This window comes from Equus caballus, chromosome 7 (genome assembly GCF_041296265.1).
Source record: "Equus caballus isolate H_3958 breed thoroughbred chromosome 7, TB-T2T, whole genome shotgun sequence".
Classification (NCBI taxonomy): domain Eukaryota; kingdom Metazoa; phylum Chordata; class Mammalia; order Perissodactyla; family Equidae; genus Equus; species Equus caballus.
Genome location: NC_091690.1, coordinates 5,260,163 through 5,281,237, shown reverse-complemented (window position 1 = coordinate 5,281,237; position 21,075 = coordinate 5,260,163). Strand labels below are relative to the sequence as shown.

At 53.0% G+C, this 21,075-nt stretch overlaps 1 protein-coding gene across 7 annotated transcripts in view; it reads right to left on the bottom strand.

The window, feature by feature from the left end:
- ARHGEF18 (Rho/Rac guanine nucleotide exchange factor 18) overlaps positions 1 to 20,694 on the bottom strand; it is an 89,772-nt gene extending 69,078 nt beyond the window's left edge. For 2 of the 7 annotated variants that reach the window (XM_023644614.2, XM_070272593.1), the window contains exons 1-2: positions 18,383 to 18,749; positions 5,129 to 5,253 (exon numbers count right to left, since the gene is read on the bottom strand). In XM_023644614.2, coding sequence (XP_023500382.1) covers positions 5,129 to 5,143 — 15 coding nt within the window. In that variant the 5' untranslated portion in view covers positions 5,144 to 5,253; positions 18,383 to 18,749. Of the gene's footprint in view, positions 1 to 5,128; positions 5,254 to 5,839; positions 5,949 to 17,537; positions 17,637 to 18,382; positions 18,750 to 20,636 lie in introns of those variants that run through there. The other 5 variants (XM_070272594.1, XM_070272595.1, XM_023644616.2 and 2 more) reach the window with 5 other exon arrangements.
- Between the last annotated feature and the right edge of the window lie 381 nt (positions 20,695 to 21,075).

The following is a 21,075-nucleotide window of genomic DNA, read 5'->3' as shown; positions in this document are numbered from 1 at the left end:
GGGCATGCCCTCCAGGCTGTCTTCCTGACTCCTCAAGGCTAGGCAAGGTGTTCCTCCTCTGGGCTATCCGGATCTGCAGGACAAGGACTGTCCCTTTCCAGGCCTTTGTTAGGACTGTCCTCAGACAGGGTTTGGTGGGCAGGTGGGTGGGTGGGTGGGACTCTTCCTTTGCTCCATACAAAGCCAACGCTGAGATGTGGCCTCAGGCATCTATATGATCTCAGGCAGCCCTTGATGGACTGTCCCAATTGGTGGCCTGAAGGGGGTCACTGAGGGGACCTGGCCCCCTTCATGAACTCTACAGGAGGACCCTAGGGTAGGAATGCCAGATAAAATACAGGACACCCCGTTAAATTTGAATTTCAGATAAACAACAAATATTGTTTGTAGTATAAGTATATCCCAAACATTGCAATATTTGGCCTTCAAATCTAACTCGGGGTCCTGCGATTGTACTTGCTCAGTTTTGCGATCCTGGGGCTGGACCACTAGATCGGGCAGGGCCAGCCCTTACTAGGTGAAAGAGAACAGGGAGATCGCTGGGAAAGCTTGATGTGGGGAATTTTCAGAGATGCTTCCAATTTAAAACAGAAAATACCTGCCAACCAAAAGCCAGGCCCTTGGTCAGCTGTGGATCTTGGCTGGCAGGAGGCAGGTGGCAGCGTCCACACCTGCCTTGGAAGGAGGAAGAGGAGCTCCGTAGGGGCTGGCCTCTTTTCCCTGACCTCACCCACTTGGAGCTCTCTATGGCTTTGACCCCTCCCTTCTTTTTATTTTGGTAAAATATACATAACATAAACTTTACCATTTTAACCGTTTTTGAGTGTCCAATTCAGTGGCATTAAGCACATTCACGTGGTTGTGCCATCATCCTCATCATCCGTCTCTGGAACTTTTTTCACCCTCCCGAACGGAAGCTCTGTCCCCATTAAACACTCACTCCCCCTCTCGCCTCCTCCAGCCGCTGGGAACCTCTAATTTACTGTCCGTCTCTCCGAATTTGCCTATCCCAGGGACCTCATCTGAGTGGAATCGCACATGTGTCCTCTTACGTCTGGTTTATTTCACTTAGCAGCGCGTTTTCGGGATTCATCCGTATTCTAGCGTGTCTCAGAATTTCCTTCCTTTTTAAGGCCGAATAACATCCCATTGTATGGATGGACCACACTGTATAGATATAAACAAAACCACATTGTGTTTATCCATTCATCCGCCGATGGGCACTTGAGTCGCTTCCACCCTTTAGCCACTGTGAATCACGCTGCTATGAATGTGGGCGCGAGACTCTCTGAGTCCCTGCTTTGGATAGAGATCCACAAGTGGGATTGCTGTCTCCTATGGGTATTTGGTGTTTGACTTTTTGAGGACCCGCCATCCTGTTTTCCACGACCTCCCTTCTTCTGGAATCTCTGCTTTGTGCCCACTGATCTTTTTTTCTTTTTGAGGAAGATTAGTTCTGAGCTAACTTCTGCTGCCAATCCTCCTCTTTTTTGCTGAGGAAGACTGGCCCTGAGCTAACATCCGTGCCCATCTTCCTCTACTTTATATGTGGGATGCCTGCCACAGCATGGCGTGCCAAGCGGTGCCATGTGTGCACCCGGGATCTGAACTGGCGAACCCTGGGCCACCGAAGTGGAACGTGCGCCCTCAACTGCTGGGCCACCGGGCCGGCCACCTACTTTTTCTTAATATACAACAAGATAAATAACCACATTTTTAAAAAAACGTTTATCCGTGTAATACCTAAATCTGCACACAGTAAGCCTTCTTTCAGAGTGGGGATTACTGAGACATCTCTGGGTCTGAGCGGGGGACCCCATCGCCTAAGGCTCTCCAGGGTCCAGGGAGCCTGAATTTCTTGCATCCTCTGTGGGGCGTCAGCGTACAATGTTTAGTCAGATGTCCAGAAAGGCCCCCTTTGGCCGGCTCCCATCTTTCCTCACGCAGGAAATGTTGGAGGAAAGGTACAAGGTCCCCGGCAAAGGATGAGGCCCCCTCCTGCTCCCTCCCTGAGTTGACCTGCTGGCAGGGAGCTCGGATGGCCCTTGCACCAGCTGTTCCCCACCGCGCCACCCCCAGCCCTGGCCCAGCTCCCACTTCTGCCTCCGCTGAGGGAGCCCAGATGCGGGAGAGGGAGGGCGGCCCGGTCCACGCCAAGAGGCTGTCCTGACGTGTTTATATTTACGGGAGGATGAAAACCAGAGATACAAGGCAACTTTTCGGGCAGTGGAAGAAGAGATGGGAGTCAGGTTGTCCAGACACCAGGGACCGGATTGGAATGACTTGGGGGGAAAGGAGTGAGCCGAAAGGAGACTGCCTTCGAAGTCACAGGAGGGGTGGGTGCACCCGGGTCAGCCGGGGCCAAGGGCGTGGGTATTTAGACAGAGACTGAAGAAATGGGACCCCAGTATTCAAAGGACAGAGGGAGGAAGAGGAGGCGGAGAAGGGGCACCCAGGGAGGTGGGAGGGAAATAAGATCAATGGGCTCGTGGGGCCGGCCTGGTGGTGCAGCGGTTGAGTGTGCACGTTCCGCTTCTCCTTGGCCCGGGGTTCACTGGTTCGGATCCCCGGTGCGGACGTGGCACCACTTGGCAAGAAAAAAGAAAAAGAAATCAAGAGGGCTTCCTGGAGGAAGTGACAGCGAGTGAAGCCCTGAGGAAGGAGTAGGAGTTGGCTGGGCAGAGGCTGCGGGTGAGGGCGTTCTGGGCGTCAGAAGAACAGGATGTTCAGACGGTTGTCGGTTTCTAACAACCGACAAGAGTTCCTTACGGCTGGACGTTAGGAGGGTGGGGCAGGGAGGGCCGGTCAGCGGGCCTGGTGGGTCAAGGAAGGACTTAATCGCTGAATTCCAGACAATGGTGGTGGAAGGCTGGAAGATTATACAAGATGCAGAGCTGAGATGGGTCTGGATGGGGCACGATGAAGGCTCGCGGAGCAGGAGGACACCCGTCCCAGCCACCTGGGCGACGGATAATGGTGGCCTCCGCCAGGGCAGTGGAGAACGAGGGAGAGTCGTGGACAGAGCTGAGGACTGTGCAGGCACAGTGGTCACAGGGCTTGGGGACAGAGTGGGGAGGGAGGGGGAAGGACAATGCCCTCCACTTCCTCCAGCTCTGCTGACCAGGTGGATGACGGTGACAGGGATGCGGGTGGAGGGGCTTATTTCTTGGTGGTGAGGTAGAGCCTGGCTGCGTGCTCCCAGGGCTCCCGTCTTCCCCAGGCGCTCTGTTCCTCCGTAACCATCTCATCTGCCTGTGGTTCCTAGGGGTCCAGAGCCCTGGACGGGCCCATCACTGAACTTGAGTCCTAGTCCTATCTCTGTTCACCCTGAATCCTCTCTGACACTTGGGCCAATTAATTCTCTGCTTGCACCCCAGTGCCGTCTTCTGTAAAATGACAGGGGGGCATACGCAGAATGCCCTGTATGGTTTAACCGTAACAGACCCTCCTTCTGGAGTGTGGTGGGTGGTGTAAAATGCCACCCAGACCCCCTTCAGTGAGGACATGTTGCCCCAGATGCTGGCGGGCAGTGGGGAGCTGTCAATAGATGGCTGCCAGCTATCAGCTCCCTTCTGGGAAGACACAGAGGTTCCTGGGCAGTCCCCAGGCCGAGACAGATTGATGTGGGAGCAGAATGGCTTGGGCATTTCAGCCAGACTTTGGACCACTCCACAGGGCTGCTGTGGCTCAGAGCTCTCTGTGGGAGAAAGCCTTTTCTTCCCTTTTCATCCCTCCATCTACCCACCCATCCATCTAACCACCCTTCTGTCCATTCATCCATGCCATCTCATCCCTCCTTTCTTTCTTTTTGTTTTTCAGGAGGATTAGCCCTGAGCTAACTACTGCCAATCCTCCTCTTTTTGCTGAGGAAGACTGGCCCTGAGCTCACATCCGTGCCCATCTTCCTCTACTTTATATGTGGGATGCTTGCCACAGCATGGCTTTTGCCAAGCGGTGCCGTGTCCACATCCAGGATCTGAACCAGCAAACACCGGGCCGCCAAGAAGCGGAACGTGTGAACTTAACCGCTGCGCCACTGGGCCGACCCCTCCTTTCTTTCTTTCTTCTTTCCTTCCTTCCATCCACCCACCCATATAACCATCTATCCACCCATTCATCCACTCTTCCATCCACCCACCCGTCTATCCATCTACTCACCCACTCAAAAACCCACCCATCTAATCACCCTTCCATCCATCTATCCTTCCTTCCTTTCTTCTTCCCTTTCATCCATCCATCCATTCATCTCTTCCGTCCATCTACCCACCCAACCATTCATCTAACTACCCTTCCATCCATGACATCCCATCCTTCTTTCCTTCTATCCATTCATTCATCCACCCTTCTAACCATCCATCCATCCATCTTTCCATCCACCCATTCGCTCTTTCATCCACCCACCCTTCCATCCATCTACCCACCCACCCACCCATCTAACCACCTTTCTCTCCATGCCAGCCCTTCCTTCCTACCTTCCTTCCCTCCTTCTTTCCTTCCATCCATCCATTCATCCACCCATCTAACCATCCATCCATTCGTCTATCCATCCACTCATTCAATGTTTCATCTACCCACCCTTACATCCCTCTATCCTTCCTTTCTTTCTTCTTCCCTTTCATCCATCCATCCATTCATCTCTTCCATCCATCTACCCACCCAACCACCCATCTAACCACCCTTCCATCCATGCCATCCCTTCCTTCCTTCTATCCATCCATTCATCCACCTATCTAACCATCCATCCATCCATCTATCCATCCACCCATTCGCTGTTTCATCTACCCACCTTTCCATCCATCTACCCACCTACCCACCCATCTAGTCTTCCCTCCTCCCTCCCTTCCTTCCTTCCTTCATTCTATCCATCCATCCCTTCTGTCCATCCTTCCTTCCTTCCATCCATTCATCCCCTTTCCCTTCTACTCATCCCTCCCTCCCTCTTCTTGTTCCAGAAAGGATTCCAGTTCCCTCCCCTATAAAACAGGATAATAGCTACTTGGCCAAGTTTTAATGAGCTTCCCCTGAAATAATGCACACCAAGTGCCTGGTAAAATGCAGGTGATAACAACGTGTACTTGCTGCCCCCGTTGTCATCAGCTGCTGCCCATCTCAGCAGTCAGACACTTGCCTGCTCATCCTCCATGGCAGAGAAGAAGTCTGGGTGCTCAGGCCCCCAGGGTCCACTGCTGCTCTTGGTGGCCGAGGCTGCAGCTCCAGAGTCAAAAGGCTGGACACATGACTTGGGCTCAGAGCCTGAGGAGAAAGAAGGGACAAGGTGTCAGGGCTAAGCTGGGAGGCCTGAGGAGTCCTGAGCTCTGCATCTGCCACTGCTGTCCCTGGGCCTCAGTTTTCCCATCTATAGGATGGGGTGGTGGGGGAGGATGGTCTCAGTGATCTTTAGGGCAACATACATGCCGCTGCTTCCTCATCCTGAGGCTGTGGCAGACATTTCTAATCAATCACAACTGATCCATTTGTCCCCTCGGAAGTCTTCCCAGCACACCGTTTTCGGCAGCTGTCTCCAGTTGATCCTAATTGGCTCATGAGATGAAATTGGTTGGTCATGCCTCCTCTAGCAAAAGTAGAGCGTTTGATAGAACGGGTCCCTAAGATCAAATGCAAGTGCCCAGTGCCCACATTTGGAGGGTGTGTACTGGTTGAACTTCAAGCTGTCTCTTGTCCCTATATTGTACTTTGAGTTCCAGAGACCGCTGGGTGGCATGGTATAGAGGAGAAAACAAGAACTTTGGGGTCAACCAGACTGTGTCCTTTCCTGGACCTGCTATTCATGGTTGCACACCCTTGGGGAAGGCACCTGCCTGAGCTTCAGTTTCCTCACCTGCAGGGTGGGTGTGATGATGCCCAGCTTTCAGGGCTTGGTGAAGATGCCAGGTCCCAGCATGTGTCAAGCATTATCCCATGGTACTTGGCCAGTCTTGGCCATTTTCCTTGCCTTCCAAGTCAGGAGGGTGCCCTGGCTTGATCTTGGGTCTTAGACTGAGCCCCTCTCTGTGGGAGGAGCGGGCATCCCCGTCCCCCTGCCCCTGTCTGCTACAGCACGTCACCCCTGCCTATATGAATTCCCGGGGAGGCTCCCTACCACCTGCAGGATCTCTTGGCCCAGCCACTGATGTCCACCAGGATCTTCCTTCTGTGCCTTATCCTCGCCCCTGCAGGACCTGCTGCCTGAGACCCTCTCCCCCTAGTTCCTGCCCGAAGGCTGCCTGCATGAAGACCTCCCCCACCCCCTCCGGAAATCCCCACCCACCCCCCACCTACAGTGTCTCTCTCATGTGCATTTCATTTCATTGCATTGCCTTGACGTCTGGACTCCTTTCACTCCTCCATCCTTTCTGCAAAGACATTCTGGGCTCTGCTTAAACTAGGGAGGTGAGGGGAGAGTGGCTGCAGGTGAGGCTTGAGGAGGTGGGTGAAGGTGGAGGAGAGCAGACCAGTGGGGGGATGTGTGGAGGGACGTTCGCAGTGAGAGCAACAGCTGGGGCAGTGATGGGGGTGGGGAGTGGGATGGCAGATGCCTTTGGAGTTAGGTCCCTGTTCACTCCATAGCTTGGGTCCCCTATGGCTGGGTGACTCCATGTCCCGATGTGCTGGGGACAGTACTAGTTAATGCTCCTGAGTCAAGGTAATTATTAGCAGTACCTCTTTCTCTGTCCAAAGGATGTGGGTTGGGTGGTACATTTTGTGGTCACCCTGTGTATAACCATAAGACAGGGGTGATGATGTCTGTCTATCTTGACGCTGGGTGAGCAGAGTGAGGGGGACGGCATGAGGCTGTCTGTGCCCGTTCATGTTCCCTCTCCTCTCAGCTGCGTCCCTACAAACACTGCCCCAAGTTTTGGGGGCCTGAAGCTCATACACTTCGGAGGATCCTTCTTTAAGAAAAAGAATACGTGGGGCCGGCCCGGTGGCGCAGCGGTTAAGTTCGCACGTTCCGCTTCTCGGCGGCCCGGGGTTCGCTGGTTCGGATCCCGGGTGCGGACATGGCACTGCTTGGCAGCCATGCTGTGGTAGGCGTCCCACGTATAAACTAGAGGAAGATGGGCATGGATGTTAGCTCAGAGCCAGGCTTCCTCAGCAAAAAGAGGAGGACCGGCAGTAGTTAGCTGAGGGCTAATCTTCCTCCAAAAAAAAAAGAAAAAGAAAAAGAATACGAAATTATTGCTGGGGCCTCTGGGCGGTAGCAAGAATGGCAGAAATTAGCCAAGACGGAAATGAACCCACTTCATGAATAGGTGAATGAAAAGGGGTTACATACATGCATGCGTGTGTGCAGAAAACCAAGGAGGTTGGAAAACAGTGTGGCAGTTCTTCGGAAAAAACCCAAAGAGTTACCATCTGACCCAGCCATTCCACTCCTGGGTCTATACCCATGAGAAATGAAAACATACGTCCATCTAAAGACTTGTCCCTGATTGCTCATGGTAGCATTATTCAGAATAGCTAAAAAGTGGGAACAACCCAAATGTCCCTCCACTGGTGAATAGTTACCCAAAATGCGGTGCAACCATACAATGGAATAGTATTCAGCCATGAAAAAGAAGTGAAGTTCTGACATATGCTACAATGTGGACGAAACTTGAAAACATAAGCAAAGAAGCGAGTCAACAAAGACCATAAGCTATGTGATTCCATTTATATAAAACGTCCGGAATAGTGAATCTATAGAGACAGAACAGAGATTAGTGGTTGCCTAAGGCTGGGGGAAGGGTGTGTGGAAGTGGGGCATTATGGGGTGATAACTAAAGGATATGAGTTTCTATTGGGAGTGATGAAAATGTTCTAAAATTGATCGTGGTGATGGTTGCACAATGCTGTGAATATACTAAAAATCATTGAGTTGTACATATTAAATGGGTGACTCGTATGGTGTGCAAATTATATCTCAATAAAGTTGTCACCAAAAAAATTGCTGGGGCCCCTTGCAAAGCTTTGATGGGGTAGGTGCACATGGGGGTTCCAGCTCCATTCCCTTCAAGGTAAATGAGCCTTTGATGCCTTTGGCCTTCCACATGGCCTGACAATGTCATGGTTTCCTCCATCACTGCTTTCTCAGCTACCTGTCCAGGCTGGTCAAGGGACTCTGTTCTGCTGCCCTCATCGTCTTTCATTTCTCACCTTCCTCACCCTGAAGCTGAGGCAGCATCTATGACTCAGGGAAACGTCGGAACAAAACAAGCAGGCTGCGAAGGAGGAGAAAAGCCAGATGTGGGGTGGGTCCTGGAGGCTGAAGGGAGCTTGAGAGGGGAGGGGGATCCTCCCAGAGGGGCAGGCCCATCCCTCCGCCAAGTCCCCCAGGGGCACCAGGAGAGCCTGCAGGGTCTGCCTCCTTCACTGGGCAGGGACTTTATGGAGTACTGAGGCCTCCCACTTTACAGAAGTGGAAACTGAGGCTTGGAGAGATGTATTGACTTGCTCAAGGTCACACCAGGCTGGTGAGAGGCAGAAGTGGGATGTGAACCCAGGTATTTTTGACTCCAAAGCAAGGGCTCATCACCACCAGACTGTCCTGTGGTGAGCTGATGACTCGATAGATGGATGGATGGGTAGAAGGTTGGCTGGATGAATGGATTGTTAGATGGATGGATGGACAGTTGGATGGATGGGTGGTTAGATGGATGGATGGATGGTTAGATGGATGGATGGGTGGATGGATGGATGGATGGATGGATGGATGGATGGATGGATGAGTGGTTAGATGGATGGATGGATGGTTGGATGGATGAGTGGTTAGATGGATGGATGGATGGTTAGATGGATGGATGGGTGGATGGATGGATGGATGGATGGATGGATGGATGGATGAGTGGTTAGATGGATGGATGGATGGTTGGATGGATGAGTGGTTAGATGGATGGATGGATGGTTAGATGGATGGATGGGTGGATGGATGGATGGATGGATGGATGGATGGATGGATGAGTGGTTAGATGGATGGATGGATGGTTGGATGGATGAGTGGTTAGATGGATGGATGGATGGATGGGTGGTTAGATGGATGGATGGATGGATGGATGGATGGATGGATGGATGAATGTTTGGATGGATGAGTGGTTAGATGGATGGATGGATGGTTGGATGGATGAGTGGTTAGATGGATGGATGGATGGATGGATGGTTGGGTGGATAGGCGATGCGGTAGTACTCAAAGGCAGTGATCATTACATTCAGAGGTTGGCATTCTGAGGGGAGGAGATGGAGAGAGATGGAGATGGAAGGGGGGCAGAATTGTGGCAGAGAAACCAGGCAAGAAAGAAACCAAGGTGAGACACAGCATGCACACATTATATACACACTTATCGTATTTTGGGGAATGAATGAAAAAGAATGGCCAGAATGGGTCACTGGAGCAACTGAGGGGAAGGGGCAGTGGGGGGCCCTGCCCCAGGGAACCTCCCTGGACATCCTAACCTCCCTCTTCCGGTTGTGTCTGCCTCCCCCAATCCAACCCCACCATTTTCCCAGGAAGCCCCATCAGGCACCCAGACAGCCAGTTACAAAGCTTAAGAGGGGCACAAAAAGGCCCTTTGCCTTATGCCCCCCAGGGCTGAAGACTGGAAGGACCCTGTCAGGGAGTCACTCTCGACCCCCCACCCCTGTTTTTCTCACTTGTCTGGAAGGAGCCATCCATCAGCCTAGATTCAGGTCTAAAGAAGCCTCTTCCACCCACAGCCCCCACAGCACCAGCCACAAAAGTGTGTAAGAGTCACTCCTGGTCCCACAGCTCACTGCCCCTGCCCAGGCACGATGACAGGGTGGGCCAGGCGGCCAGGAGCAGGTAGACCCCTTCCTTAGGACCTGGTTCACAGGCAGGCAGCTTGGTGATCTGCGGCTAATGCACTAATTCTCTAGCATTGCCATCCACTGGTGGATTTAAGAACCCTCCCTGGGCCCGCTGGCTGCCCACACTGGTGGCTTTGTCCACTGGGCAGAGCACATCGCACAGGTGGCCTTAGAACAGAACTGGTTTTAAATCTGACTCCTCCAGGGTGTACTTGCTGTGTGACCTTGAGCAAGTCACTCAACCTCTCTGAGCCCAACTTCATGAGGGCTCAACAACTAGCAGCAACGTTCATCATTAAGACTGCTCTTCTATTGCATCCCTGTCCCCAGGCCACCCTCTTTCTCCCCAACCCCAGCCACCACGTCCCCGATCTTCCCCTCTCCTCCAGCGCAGCACCCCGCACACAGTAGGCTCTCAAGGACAGCCTGTGGAATGAACAAGTTAATGAATCTTCTCACCAGCCCCCCTCCTGCACAGACACTCACTGCCACCCTTAACAGGCACTCGGCTCATGCTGCCAATGCTGGCCAGGACTTGAGGCTGAGCAGAGGGGCTGGCCTGACAGGGAGGGGTTCACATAGGTGTGGAGGGCACAGGGGACTCTTGTCACTCTGTCCCCTACCCCCTGTCTGGTTATCTTCAAGGACTAGATGCCTCCTGAGATTTAAGGGGAAGTGTCTTTTTGCAACAGCAATTCACCCAGGCCTTGGAGGGTACAAGACAAGGGACTTTCCAGTCCCCACAGAGGTAAACTGAGGCCCTGGGCCCGAGAGGGGTCCCCCAGCCAATGTGTGTGTGTGTGTTTGAGGGGGTTGTCTCTCAGAACCCCTGCGGTCTCTAAGTCCTGCCTTTGCTGCCTCCCTGAGCCTCTGCTCTGCAGCCACCCAGCGGCGCACAGCAGCCGGAACCCCCAGGAAGCCGCTGGGCTGCCCTAGGGAATTCTGAGCTGTTCTGGGGAAGACTCTCCTTCTGCAAATTTGCCTCGTGAGACGAGTTCCTGGGGAGACTTTTCCTCTGAGAAAAGAGGGACCCCACGAGTGTGTGATGTTCTGAGGGACCCCGGGGCAGCCAGGGGTCATGGAATCTGGGGCTGGCTTGGGCACAGTCCATGCCCTGGGGCCGAGGAAAGGCTCGAGGCGGGATGGGGGGCAGGCTGACTAGGGCGCCCTGCCGCCTTACCTCTCTTGAAGGCCCACCGCTTCAGCCACAGCTTGGAGAGGGCTGGCCAGGAGTGGTTGAGCCCCGAGTTAGCCATGGGGGCCACGCACCGCTGCCTCGGAGAATGTGCGTTAGGAGTAAGGGATGAAGCAGGAGCTGGGCAGGGACTCCCTGCCAGGATGGGGCTGCCAGCAAGAGAGGCGGAGACTGCCGCCAGGCGCTGCCAGACGCATCAGCTGATGCGAGCCTGGGGCTGGGCAGGGGGGCTGCTGGTTCTGGCTGGGGAGGGGGGTGGTGGTGCCTGGGACTTCAGCCTGGGGGGAGGCCAAGCCCTTATCTCCATCCCCACCCCCTAGTCTTACAAGCCTCTATCCTGGCTTGACAAGACATTCCTAGGAGGAGCCGAAGGATGCTGTGCGAAGGATGGTGACATTGGGGGTCCTCAGGCAACACAGCCCGGGTCCTGAGGTGCGCCTAGGTGTGCATGAATGTCTGAGTGTAACGTTATCCAGTTGATTTTTAAATCTCTGCAATCTTCTCTGTGTGTCTGGATGCCCATCAGTATCTCTGTGTGTGTGCCCCATTGGGTCTTTTTTTTTTTTTTGAGGAAGATTAGCCCTGAGCTAACTACTGCCAATCCTCCTCTTTTTGCTGAGGAAGACTGGCCCTGAGCCAACACATCCGTGCCCATCTTCCTCTACTTTATATGTGGGACGCCTACCACAGCATGGCGTGCCAAGCGGTGCCATGTCCACACCCGGGATCCGAACCGGCGAACCCTGGGCTGCCGAGAAGCGGAACGTGCAAACTTAACCACTGCGCCACCAGGCCGGCCCCTGTGCCTATGTTTTTGATGGTGCATTTTTGCATCAACATCTAGAGTGTGTGTTTTTGGATCTGTGAGTCTTGAGTGTCGACTTGTCTATGTGGGGTGTCTATGACCATTTAAGGGATTTCCCCCCCTAATTTGATGGCAATATAATTGACCTACAGCCCTGTATAAGTTTGAAGTGTGCAGTGTAATGACTTGACTTCCCTGTATTGTGAAACAATTGCCACAGTAAGTTTAGTTATTGTGACATCCATCATCTCATATAGATACAAAAAGAGAAAGAAATTTTCTTTTTGTCATAGTGAAAGCAACTTTCAAATAGACCACACAGCAGGGTTACCTATAGTCACATGCTGTGCATTGCCACCCCGGGACTTATTTATCATATAACTGGCAGTTTGTCCCACCCCTGGTCGCCACGAATCTGATCTCATTTTCTGAGGTTTTTTTTTAGATTTCACGTATAAGTGAGATCATACGGTATTTATCTTTCTGTGACAGACTTAGTTCCCTTAGCACGATGCCCTCGAAGTGCGTGCATGCTGTCGCAGATGCCAGGATTCTCTTCTTTTTTATGGCTGAACGATATTATGCAGTCAATTTGTCAAATCTCTGCAATCCTACGCGTGTGGGTGTCTGGATACCCGTCAGTATCTGTGAGGTTGGATCTGCACGACTTATCTGGGGCTGGGGGAGATCTTCTGATATCTGTGAAGGCGTTTTGGCGTCTGCCTGGGTTTTTGTGTGTCTAGGCGTTTGCGTCTTTATCTCTGAACATATCCGTGGGGTGTGTGTCTGCGGGTGCTCCAGCCAGCACGCCAGCCAGAGCACGCCCTTGCAAGCGCTGCCCCCTGGAGGTGGACCCTCCTGACTTGCATTGTCACTCGTGTCTGCAAAATTCCCAGCTGTCACTTCTCTCTTCAGGGAGCTCTCATTCTCCTCCCCTCTTCTCAGAGAGTTATCCACACTCCTGTCTTTACCTGCACACACCTACTCGGCTCCAAGGCCCACTGCAGTCTTATTTCCATCTCCTCCAGTCTTCTAGCTGTCTCTCAGGCTAAATTCAACGGGCACTTATAAGTCTCACCTTTACTGGACACCTCTGACCACTCCCTTCCTGAAATCCAACGTTCCCACAATGCTACATACCCCACCTTCCTCTGTGTGCCCCTTCTCGGTCTCCCATCCTGACTTGGCTCGTCTTCCTTTCTCTTCTTGACCTTGAAACTCTGTGTTCCCAAGGCTCTCTGATTGGCCACTTCGTGCTCTCCCCGCTGGCTCTGGTGACCCCCTCTGTACCTCCCTCATGACTTCAGCCATCACATTGTGAGTAGGTGACCGCTGAGTCTTTCACTCACAGAAAGACATAAAAACACTCTATACACCAACACCCAACACACTCTCCAGCACACGTAGACAATGGCAGACACACACACACATAATCAGACATACGTTCACACAGACACACACAGATATGCACAAACAGCCAGACGTATACACAGAAATCCAGAGGACAGCTCCTCTGCTGTGCTCTGGGTTTTAATTCCTCATCTCCCCTCACACGTCTTTCCCTGGACCTCTCTTAGGTCTCCCAGACCTCTAGATGGGGAGGAGGTAGGAAAAGTTCAGGGAAATATAGGGCAATGAGAAGCCAGGAGGGACCTCCATCAACCCGATGGTACCAGAGGCAAGGATCCAGGAGTCCAGAATCAGAGAAACACAGAATCTAGAGCAGAGTTAGCAAAGGGGGCTTGCTAAAAATCTTCCTGTAAAAGGGATATCTACTTCTATCAATGGCAGGCTAGCTTATTGTAGATTTACCCTCCTACCAAGAACAGCTAGAAAAGCTGGACAAAATTGGAAGGGAAAAAAACCACACTCAATTTGAAGGCTTTGGCAGCCAGACTTGGAGGAGGTCAAGATTCTGGAAGGAAGAGAAACCCTAGAGATGAAGTAGACATAAGGCACTGCTTTTTTTCTCAGGAATGAGTTGTTGATATGGATGCAGTGCTTACATGACTGTGGAGCAGACCAGAAAGAGGCTAAGAAGCTGAGTGTAGCTTCTGGCAACCTTCTAGGGCTGGAGAAACAGACATTGGAATTCAGAGCCCATAAAGAGGAGAGAGTTGGGACCCCCAGAAGACTGCATGCTATGAGCAAGGGGGGACCAGAAATAGACCAACCCTCACCAAGACCAAAATCCAGCTTCAAGTCAGTTAATTGACTAAAGTGATCTGGCCTTACTCTCCCCGCCCGGCAGGAGAAAAAGTAAATCCTCTCTGGAGGAAAATAACACCATGAAGAGCCACCAATGGTATCTAAGGATTTTCATAAATGATAGCTAGCATTCAATCGAAAATTACCACACACACCAGGAGATAGAACCTCACAACCTAAAACCAGGAAGAAAAACAGACAACAGCAACAGATCCACAGAAGATACAGATGCTGGATTTAAAAGTCCAGCATAATGAGACATGGGGATGGGTTGGTCTCGTGTAAAAGGTCAGGGGGAAGGGATATTTCCAGGTATACCCTCCATGCACAGGATCAAATGTACCCACCTAATGGAGAGTTTTGATATAGATTTGGGAGATGACTTCTACCATGGTTCCACTGCCCAATTTTTCTTATTTCATTAGGGCCAGAATTGACCACAGTGTTGCTAGAGTACTGGATTGGGAACATGTGGTTCCTACCTTGAGCTGTTGGGCTGATTGTGAAGTTGTGGGGAGGAGGCTGGGTGGCATTGCATGGGTGGGAGTAATTGGAGGCAGAGGGCCAAGTGACTTTAGTGTCTCAAGTTTAAATGCCCTGGTTTTATCGTATGTATGTACCAGAAGGAGACCCGGATGACATTTACCACTTGGATTGTCTCCCCTGAGCCTGATGCTAGTTATCATAAGTAGTAAATAGCCCCTTGTCCTTCCAAAAGGTGATCTTCTTGTCCTGGGTGTTACTAGATTGTAGAAAAGAACAGGTGAAGAGACTGGATGGGGATGCAGGGTATAGAATGTATTCCATCTTGATAAAGGCATCCACCATCTTGGTGGAGATAGCCACCATGTTGGTGAGGGCATCCACCATCTTGGTAAGGTCATCTGCCGTGTTGGTCAGGGCATCACTGTCTTAATGAGAATGAGAGTCTGCCGTGTTAATGAGGTCTTTCACCATCTTGTTGATGGTGACTGTCATCTTCTTAAGGGTACTGTCTTTTCACATAGTGGTGTCCTGGCCCCTCGAAAGAGGAGATTCTAGAAAAGACTTCATGACAGGGTCCCATGAATCCATTAGTGAACCCAGCAGAGAATGGCTGAATTGGTCCAGGCCAGAAAAGCCACTCAGTTGACCCAACAAATTGTGAGCTAAATAAGTGACTATCATTTTAAGCTACAAAATTTTGGGGTTCAGTACAGGGCAATTCAGGGTGCTCTGGTTATCTATTGCTGCATAACAAGTCACTCCCAAACCTAGTGGATTAAAACAACAACAATCATTTATTATTTCTCAAGATTTCTACGGGACAGGAATTCAGGAGTGGCTTGACTGGGTGGTTTTGGCTTGGGGTCTCTTGTGAGATTCTAAGTCAGACATGGGCTGGGGCGGGACCATCTGGATGGCATCTTTGCTCACATGGTTGGGAAGACTTACACAGCTGGGGCTCCTTGGGCATCTCTTTTGATCTCTATGTGGTCTTTTCTCATGGTCTCTCCTGCACGGTATCCTCAGGGAAGCCGGACTTCCCACTTGGAGACTCAGGATTCCAAAGAACCACATCCCGAGAGAGACAGAAAGAGAGCCAGCCAGGCAGAAGCTACCTTATTATGACCCAGCATCACTTCTGCTGGATCTTATTAGTTGGGGGAATCAGGAAAGACTGCCCAGGCCCAGGGGGAGGAGATTCCACCTTGACTCCTCTTCTTGATGAGGAAAGGCAAGATTCTGGGGGAGCGTGTGGCCCTGAAGTCCAGGTGGGCAGGTGCGGGTACAGGTAAGACCCTGGTCAACGGGAGGGGATGTCAAGGAGGGGGTTGGGTGTGTGGGTCATGCCACCCTTCACCAGGGGTGATGCAACAGCAACGCAACCTAACATTTAACAAGAGCTGAGCTTATGTTGTGCCGGGTACTGGTCTAAGTGTTTTACGCCAATAGGCTCATCTAGTCCTCACAACCACCCTATTGTGGGGTGATGGCGGAGGTGCTTCCACTGCTCCCATTCTACAGATGAGGAAACTGAGACACAAGGAGGTTAAGTAACAAACATCTCAAACACAGCTTCTCTCAACTCAACCAACACCCCCCACCGCCATCCCATCATTCAAGCTGAAAGCAGCACCTTGTCCTGGACTCCTTTTGGACCTGAACCCCCTCTAGAGCCACCAAATGGTCCCCAAGTCCTGTCCCCAGTCCTCTTCCTCCCTCTGCGTCCTCCTTGCCCTGATCTGGTCCAGCCTCCGTCGCCTCCTGAGAGCATCTCCCTGCTCCTTGTCTCTCCCCTTCACTCCTGTTCCTCCTCCATGGGGGGCTCCCAAGGGACCTTCTCAAAAGAACCCCATTGCTGTGCTCTGCCCCTTTGGTGGCTGATACTCAGCCTCAAGCAGAGTCCAAGGAGGTGGTTGCCATCTCTGTTTAGCCTCCTTTCAGGAGCCCACCTTGCGTACTCGGTAGAGGTTAGTCCACCATTCAGCCCTCTTTTTGAGCGCGGCACAGGAAGTTTCTAAGGATGCACACACGGCGCATGGATGAGACCACTCAGGGAAGCAAAGCCTCAGGGCAGGGACAGCGTATGAGGGAATGGGCAAGGCTGACAATGTTTCCTGAGCTCCAACCACATGCCGGCCAGCCCTGGTGGTCTAGTGCTTAAGATCTGGCACTTTCACTGCCACAGTCTAGGCTCATTTCCTCATCAGGGAACCACATCACCTGGCTGTGGTTGTCATCCTGCGGGGGCTGTGTGTTATTGTGATGCTGAAAGCGGTGCCACTGGGATTTCAAATACCAGCAGGGTCACCCAGTGGGGACAGGCTTCAGCAGAGCTTCCAGACTAAGACAGACAAGGAAAAAGGGCCTGGCTGCCCACTTTCAAAAAAGTCGGCCATGAAAGCCCATTGGATAACAGCAGGGCGTTGTCTGATAGAGCGTCCGACGGTGAGCGGGTGGCGCAGAAAGGCCGGGCAGAGTTCTGCTCCGCGGTCCACAGAGTCGCTGGGAGTCAGAATCTACTTGACAGCACTAACAAAAAAAACCGTGCTAAGATTTTGCACACAAGGCCTACCACAATCCTTTTATAGGGGAGCAAAAGGAAGGCCAGAGTGGTGAAGCCAGTTGCCCACGGCCACACAGAGACGGGGGACAGGGATCTGAACGCGCAACGGGCCGCCACAGACATCCTAGCGCCTTCAACAGCAGTACTGAGAGCTGGCATGTGTCCAGCCCTGTGTCAGGAGCTGGAGGACCAGGAGGGCACATGAAGAATGGTCCAGACCAGACACACTGATGGGTTTGCAATTGACATCCTACTGGTGTTTGAAGGAGCAGTAGAAAGCCTACCTGTGCCAGGAAGCTCTCTCAGAGGGGCTCTCGAGGGGGGCCGAGAGTGGGGGCAGTGCTCCCTTGGCTGTGCTCGCTGGTCAAGCCCTGTTCCTCAGAACCACAGGTGACCGGGCCAGCGGAGCGCCGTGAAGAATCAGCCCCCTGAGCATGGCATTCAAGGCCTTCCCCGAGGTGTCCCCCAGCCTAACTCACCAGCTCCATCCTTCCTGGCCCCAGCTGTCCGCTCCAAATTCACCTCCTCCCGGCTGCTCCTGGGCCACCTTCCCCGACCCAGGGCACGTGAAGCCCTCACATAGGTCGTGTGACACGGGGGCCGAGAGGAAGCAGCCGGCTTGGGTGTGCCTTGCACAAACCACAGCCTTCCTCCTGCCGTCTCACCCCACCCCAAGCAGCCGGGGGTGTGCTGCGGCTCCCCGAGGTGGGCCACGGTGGGAGCCAGGGGGCACCTCCCCGGGGGGGGGCCCCCAATGTGGAGGGCTGCCCAGAGGAAGATCCTCCTCTTTGGATGACCTCGGGAGACCGGGGCAAGGCCATTCTCGGGGCTGGCTCTCCGACAGCAGCCTTAAACGGGAGCTTGTTTTGAAAGTCACTCTCCTCAGCTCCACCCTTTGAATTCTGCTTCAGGGAGGTCTGTGGTCCCCCACCCCCCAGAATCTCCAGTTTAAGAAGCAAAACGTGCCTGGTGACCCTGCCACAGGGAGCCTAAGCCCCGCGTTCACCCCCTGTCCCTTGTCCCCCATGCAGACTTTGGCTACAAGGGGCTTCATCCTCCTGACTTACTTGGTTGCCCATCATGGACCCAGCCCCCTGAGGTGGCCTTTTAGGACCACAGATCTCTGCAGAGCAAACACGGGAGCCAAACAGCCTCCCCCACCCACTCAGGAAGTGGGCTGACTATAAGATGGAGAGACACCGTGGATGGTCTGTCTGTCCGCGGCTCCTCAGGCCCCCACGGGCCCCCTGTGCTCGGTCTGTGTTGGTCCGTCTGTCCCTCACCGCCCCTCCACCCCCGTCCCCACGCAATAATCGTCACTCACCAGATGGAGCCTTGTCCTCACTGCTGCAGGTACCCAGCCTGGCTACCAGCTGCTGCAGCCCCCAAGACCCATGGCTAGGGCTCCAGCCGGCCCAAGGGGTGCATCAGCGGGCCAGATCCCGGGGTAACCACAGGGTGACCCAACTCTGCCCTGACTTCCTCTTCCTCAACCGCCCTCCCGCCTGCCCGGCACCTCCCTCCCCGGCCGCGGGCTGCGGGAGGGTCTGAGCAGAGCACAGCACTGGGGTCTAGATGCGGGAGCCCCCCTCGCCGCTCAGCCCTGTGCATGCAGGCGTCCTAACGAGGCGGGTGGCGAGCAGGGCAGCCTCAGCACCCTCACCCCCACCCCGACAGCTTCCTCCGGAACTAACTGCCAAGAAAGAATGGGGCGCCGTGGCCTCCCCCGGGCACACGGGTTCACAGACAGAGACTCACAGGGATGCCCATGAACACACACTGGCTTGTGGGTACGCACGGGGAGACGGAGGCACACACGGTCACGCGGGGCACATGGAGTCACCTGGGTCCCCGTGGCGTGCTGGTAAATGTTTAACAACCACCCCTCTGACCAAAAAAAGAAGTCCTGCTGTGTAGCATTTGCCAATTCCTGTGGTGTGGAGACTCCGATCACGGCTGATCTCAACTGCCACCCTGATGTCACTGAGCGTGGAATTAGGAAGAACCACTCAGACCTGGCTCTGGCTCGTGGCTGGAGTGGGTAGTCAGGCACCCGGGTTCACGCAGAGAGACTGGGCCCCGGGAGAGAGGCTGTGGGTCCAGAGAGACATGGGGTGTGCAGACACAGTGGCATGCACAGAGCCCCCTGGGTGCACACGGGGCACACTCAGCCTCCTCTATGCTCAGAGGCAGGTGGATACACAGGCATGCACAGCATTAGGAACGGAGCCACGTGAAGTCACACGCAGGCACACTGGAGCACACACCCGGACTCCGAGGCCAGAAGGAGCCCGCGAAGAGACACAAAGACAGGTAGAGCCAGCTCCTCCTGTTAAATGTTCACGGATTTTGCAAACTGGATGTAAAATGCAGCCATCATCAAAAATGCCATTATAGGAGCTGGCCCGTGGCGTAGCGGTCAAATTCACATGCTCCACTTTGGCAGCCTGGGTTCGCAGGTTCGGACCCCAGGCACAGACCTACACCATTTATCAGCCACACTGTGATGGCATCCTACATATAAAGTGGGGGAAGATTGGCACAGATGTTAGCTCAGGGCCAATCTTCCTCAACAAAAAAAAGAGGAAGATTGGCAACAGATGTGAACTCAGGGCTAATCTTAGCAAAAAAAAAAAAAAAGTAATTATATAAATTTACTGTTCAATAAATTATGTTAAGAACACAGGTAATGTCCACTCGAATCTGTCACCATGTACTTAATGCCACTGAACCATATGCTTACCAACAGTTAAAGTGGTAAATTTTATGTCATGTATGTTTCACTATCATAAAATAAAAAGCAGTTCACTCCTGAATTATTTTGCTACGTTTTTTTTCTTTTCCATACTTTTGGTGGAAATACTATATAACGGGGTGCAGCTGCAAATCTCCTTCCAACTCTGGGTTTGGTGACATCATTGGTACTTAGAAATTGGCCGTGGTGAAAGGATTTACACCATGGGAATTGGCAAACCAGAGAGAGCCGGTTGTTAACCATTTACCAGCACACCACTGCATGCAGGTGCACACACATGCATCTGTGACACCACGTATGGTCACACACCTGGACCCAGGAGCCCGCAGAGGCACCCACAGGACACTAGAGACACAAGCATGCACAACAGGTATGAATCCACAGGGACACACCCAGAGAGGAGCATGCAAGGAGACACACAATCACAGAAAGGTGTGCTCATGGACACACGGTTACCCATGAGCACACACCATCCTATGGACACACCGAATGGACATGAAGACACACACACAATGAATACCCCTGGACACACATTTGGCCACATAATGACTGAAACACGTACACACATATACACACATGGAGACACACACTGGTCGCCCCCCTGAAAACCACAAACACACAGACCCAGAGATCCCTCGACACAAACCCTTGCTGACTCCACACTTGTCCTCAGGGACGCACAGAGGACTGTCCACAGAAACGCACAAACACAAGCACACACGGGACACAAGGAGACACAGAAAGACACAGATTCACGTGCACAACACATTCTGTAACCAGATGATTCTTTGTACAATGCAACACACATTTATTAAGCACCTACTCTATGCCGGGCACTTCTGTAGACGTGGGACGTTGGTGAAGACAGACACCACACCCTGTTCTGGGGGAGCTCATGCTCCAGTGAGCTCCTGTGAACCAGGAAACAGACCCACAGGTGATGTCAGATGGTGTTAACTGTGACAGGAAGTAAACATCACGATGTGACAGAGACCGGGTGGGGGTGGCGGCTGCCTTAGCCGGGGAGTCAGGGGTCGGGGAAGGCCACTGCAGCTGAGACCTCAGGAAAGGCCATTGGAGCTGGTACCTGAATGCCCAGAAGGAGTCAGGCGTGCAAATGAAGATCTGGGGGAAGCTCATTCTGGGTGGCAGGCAGCCCAAGGGCAAAGAGGAGGAGGCAGGACTGAGCTGGGGGTGTTGGAGGAAGAGGAGGAGGCCAGCGTGGATGGAGCGAGGCTGGAGAGGCTGGAGGGGGACAGTCA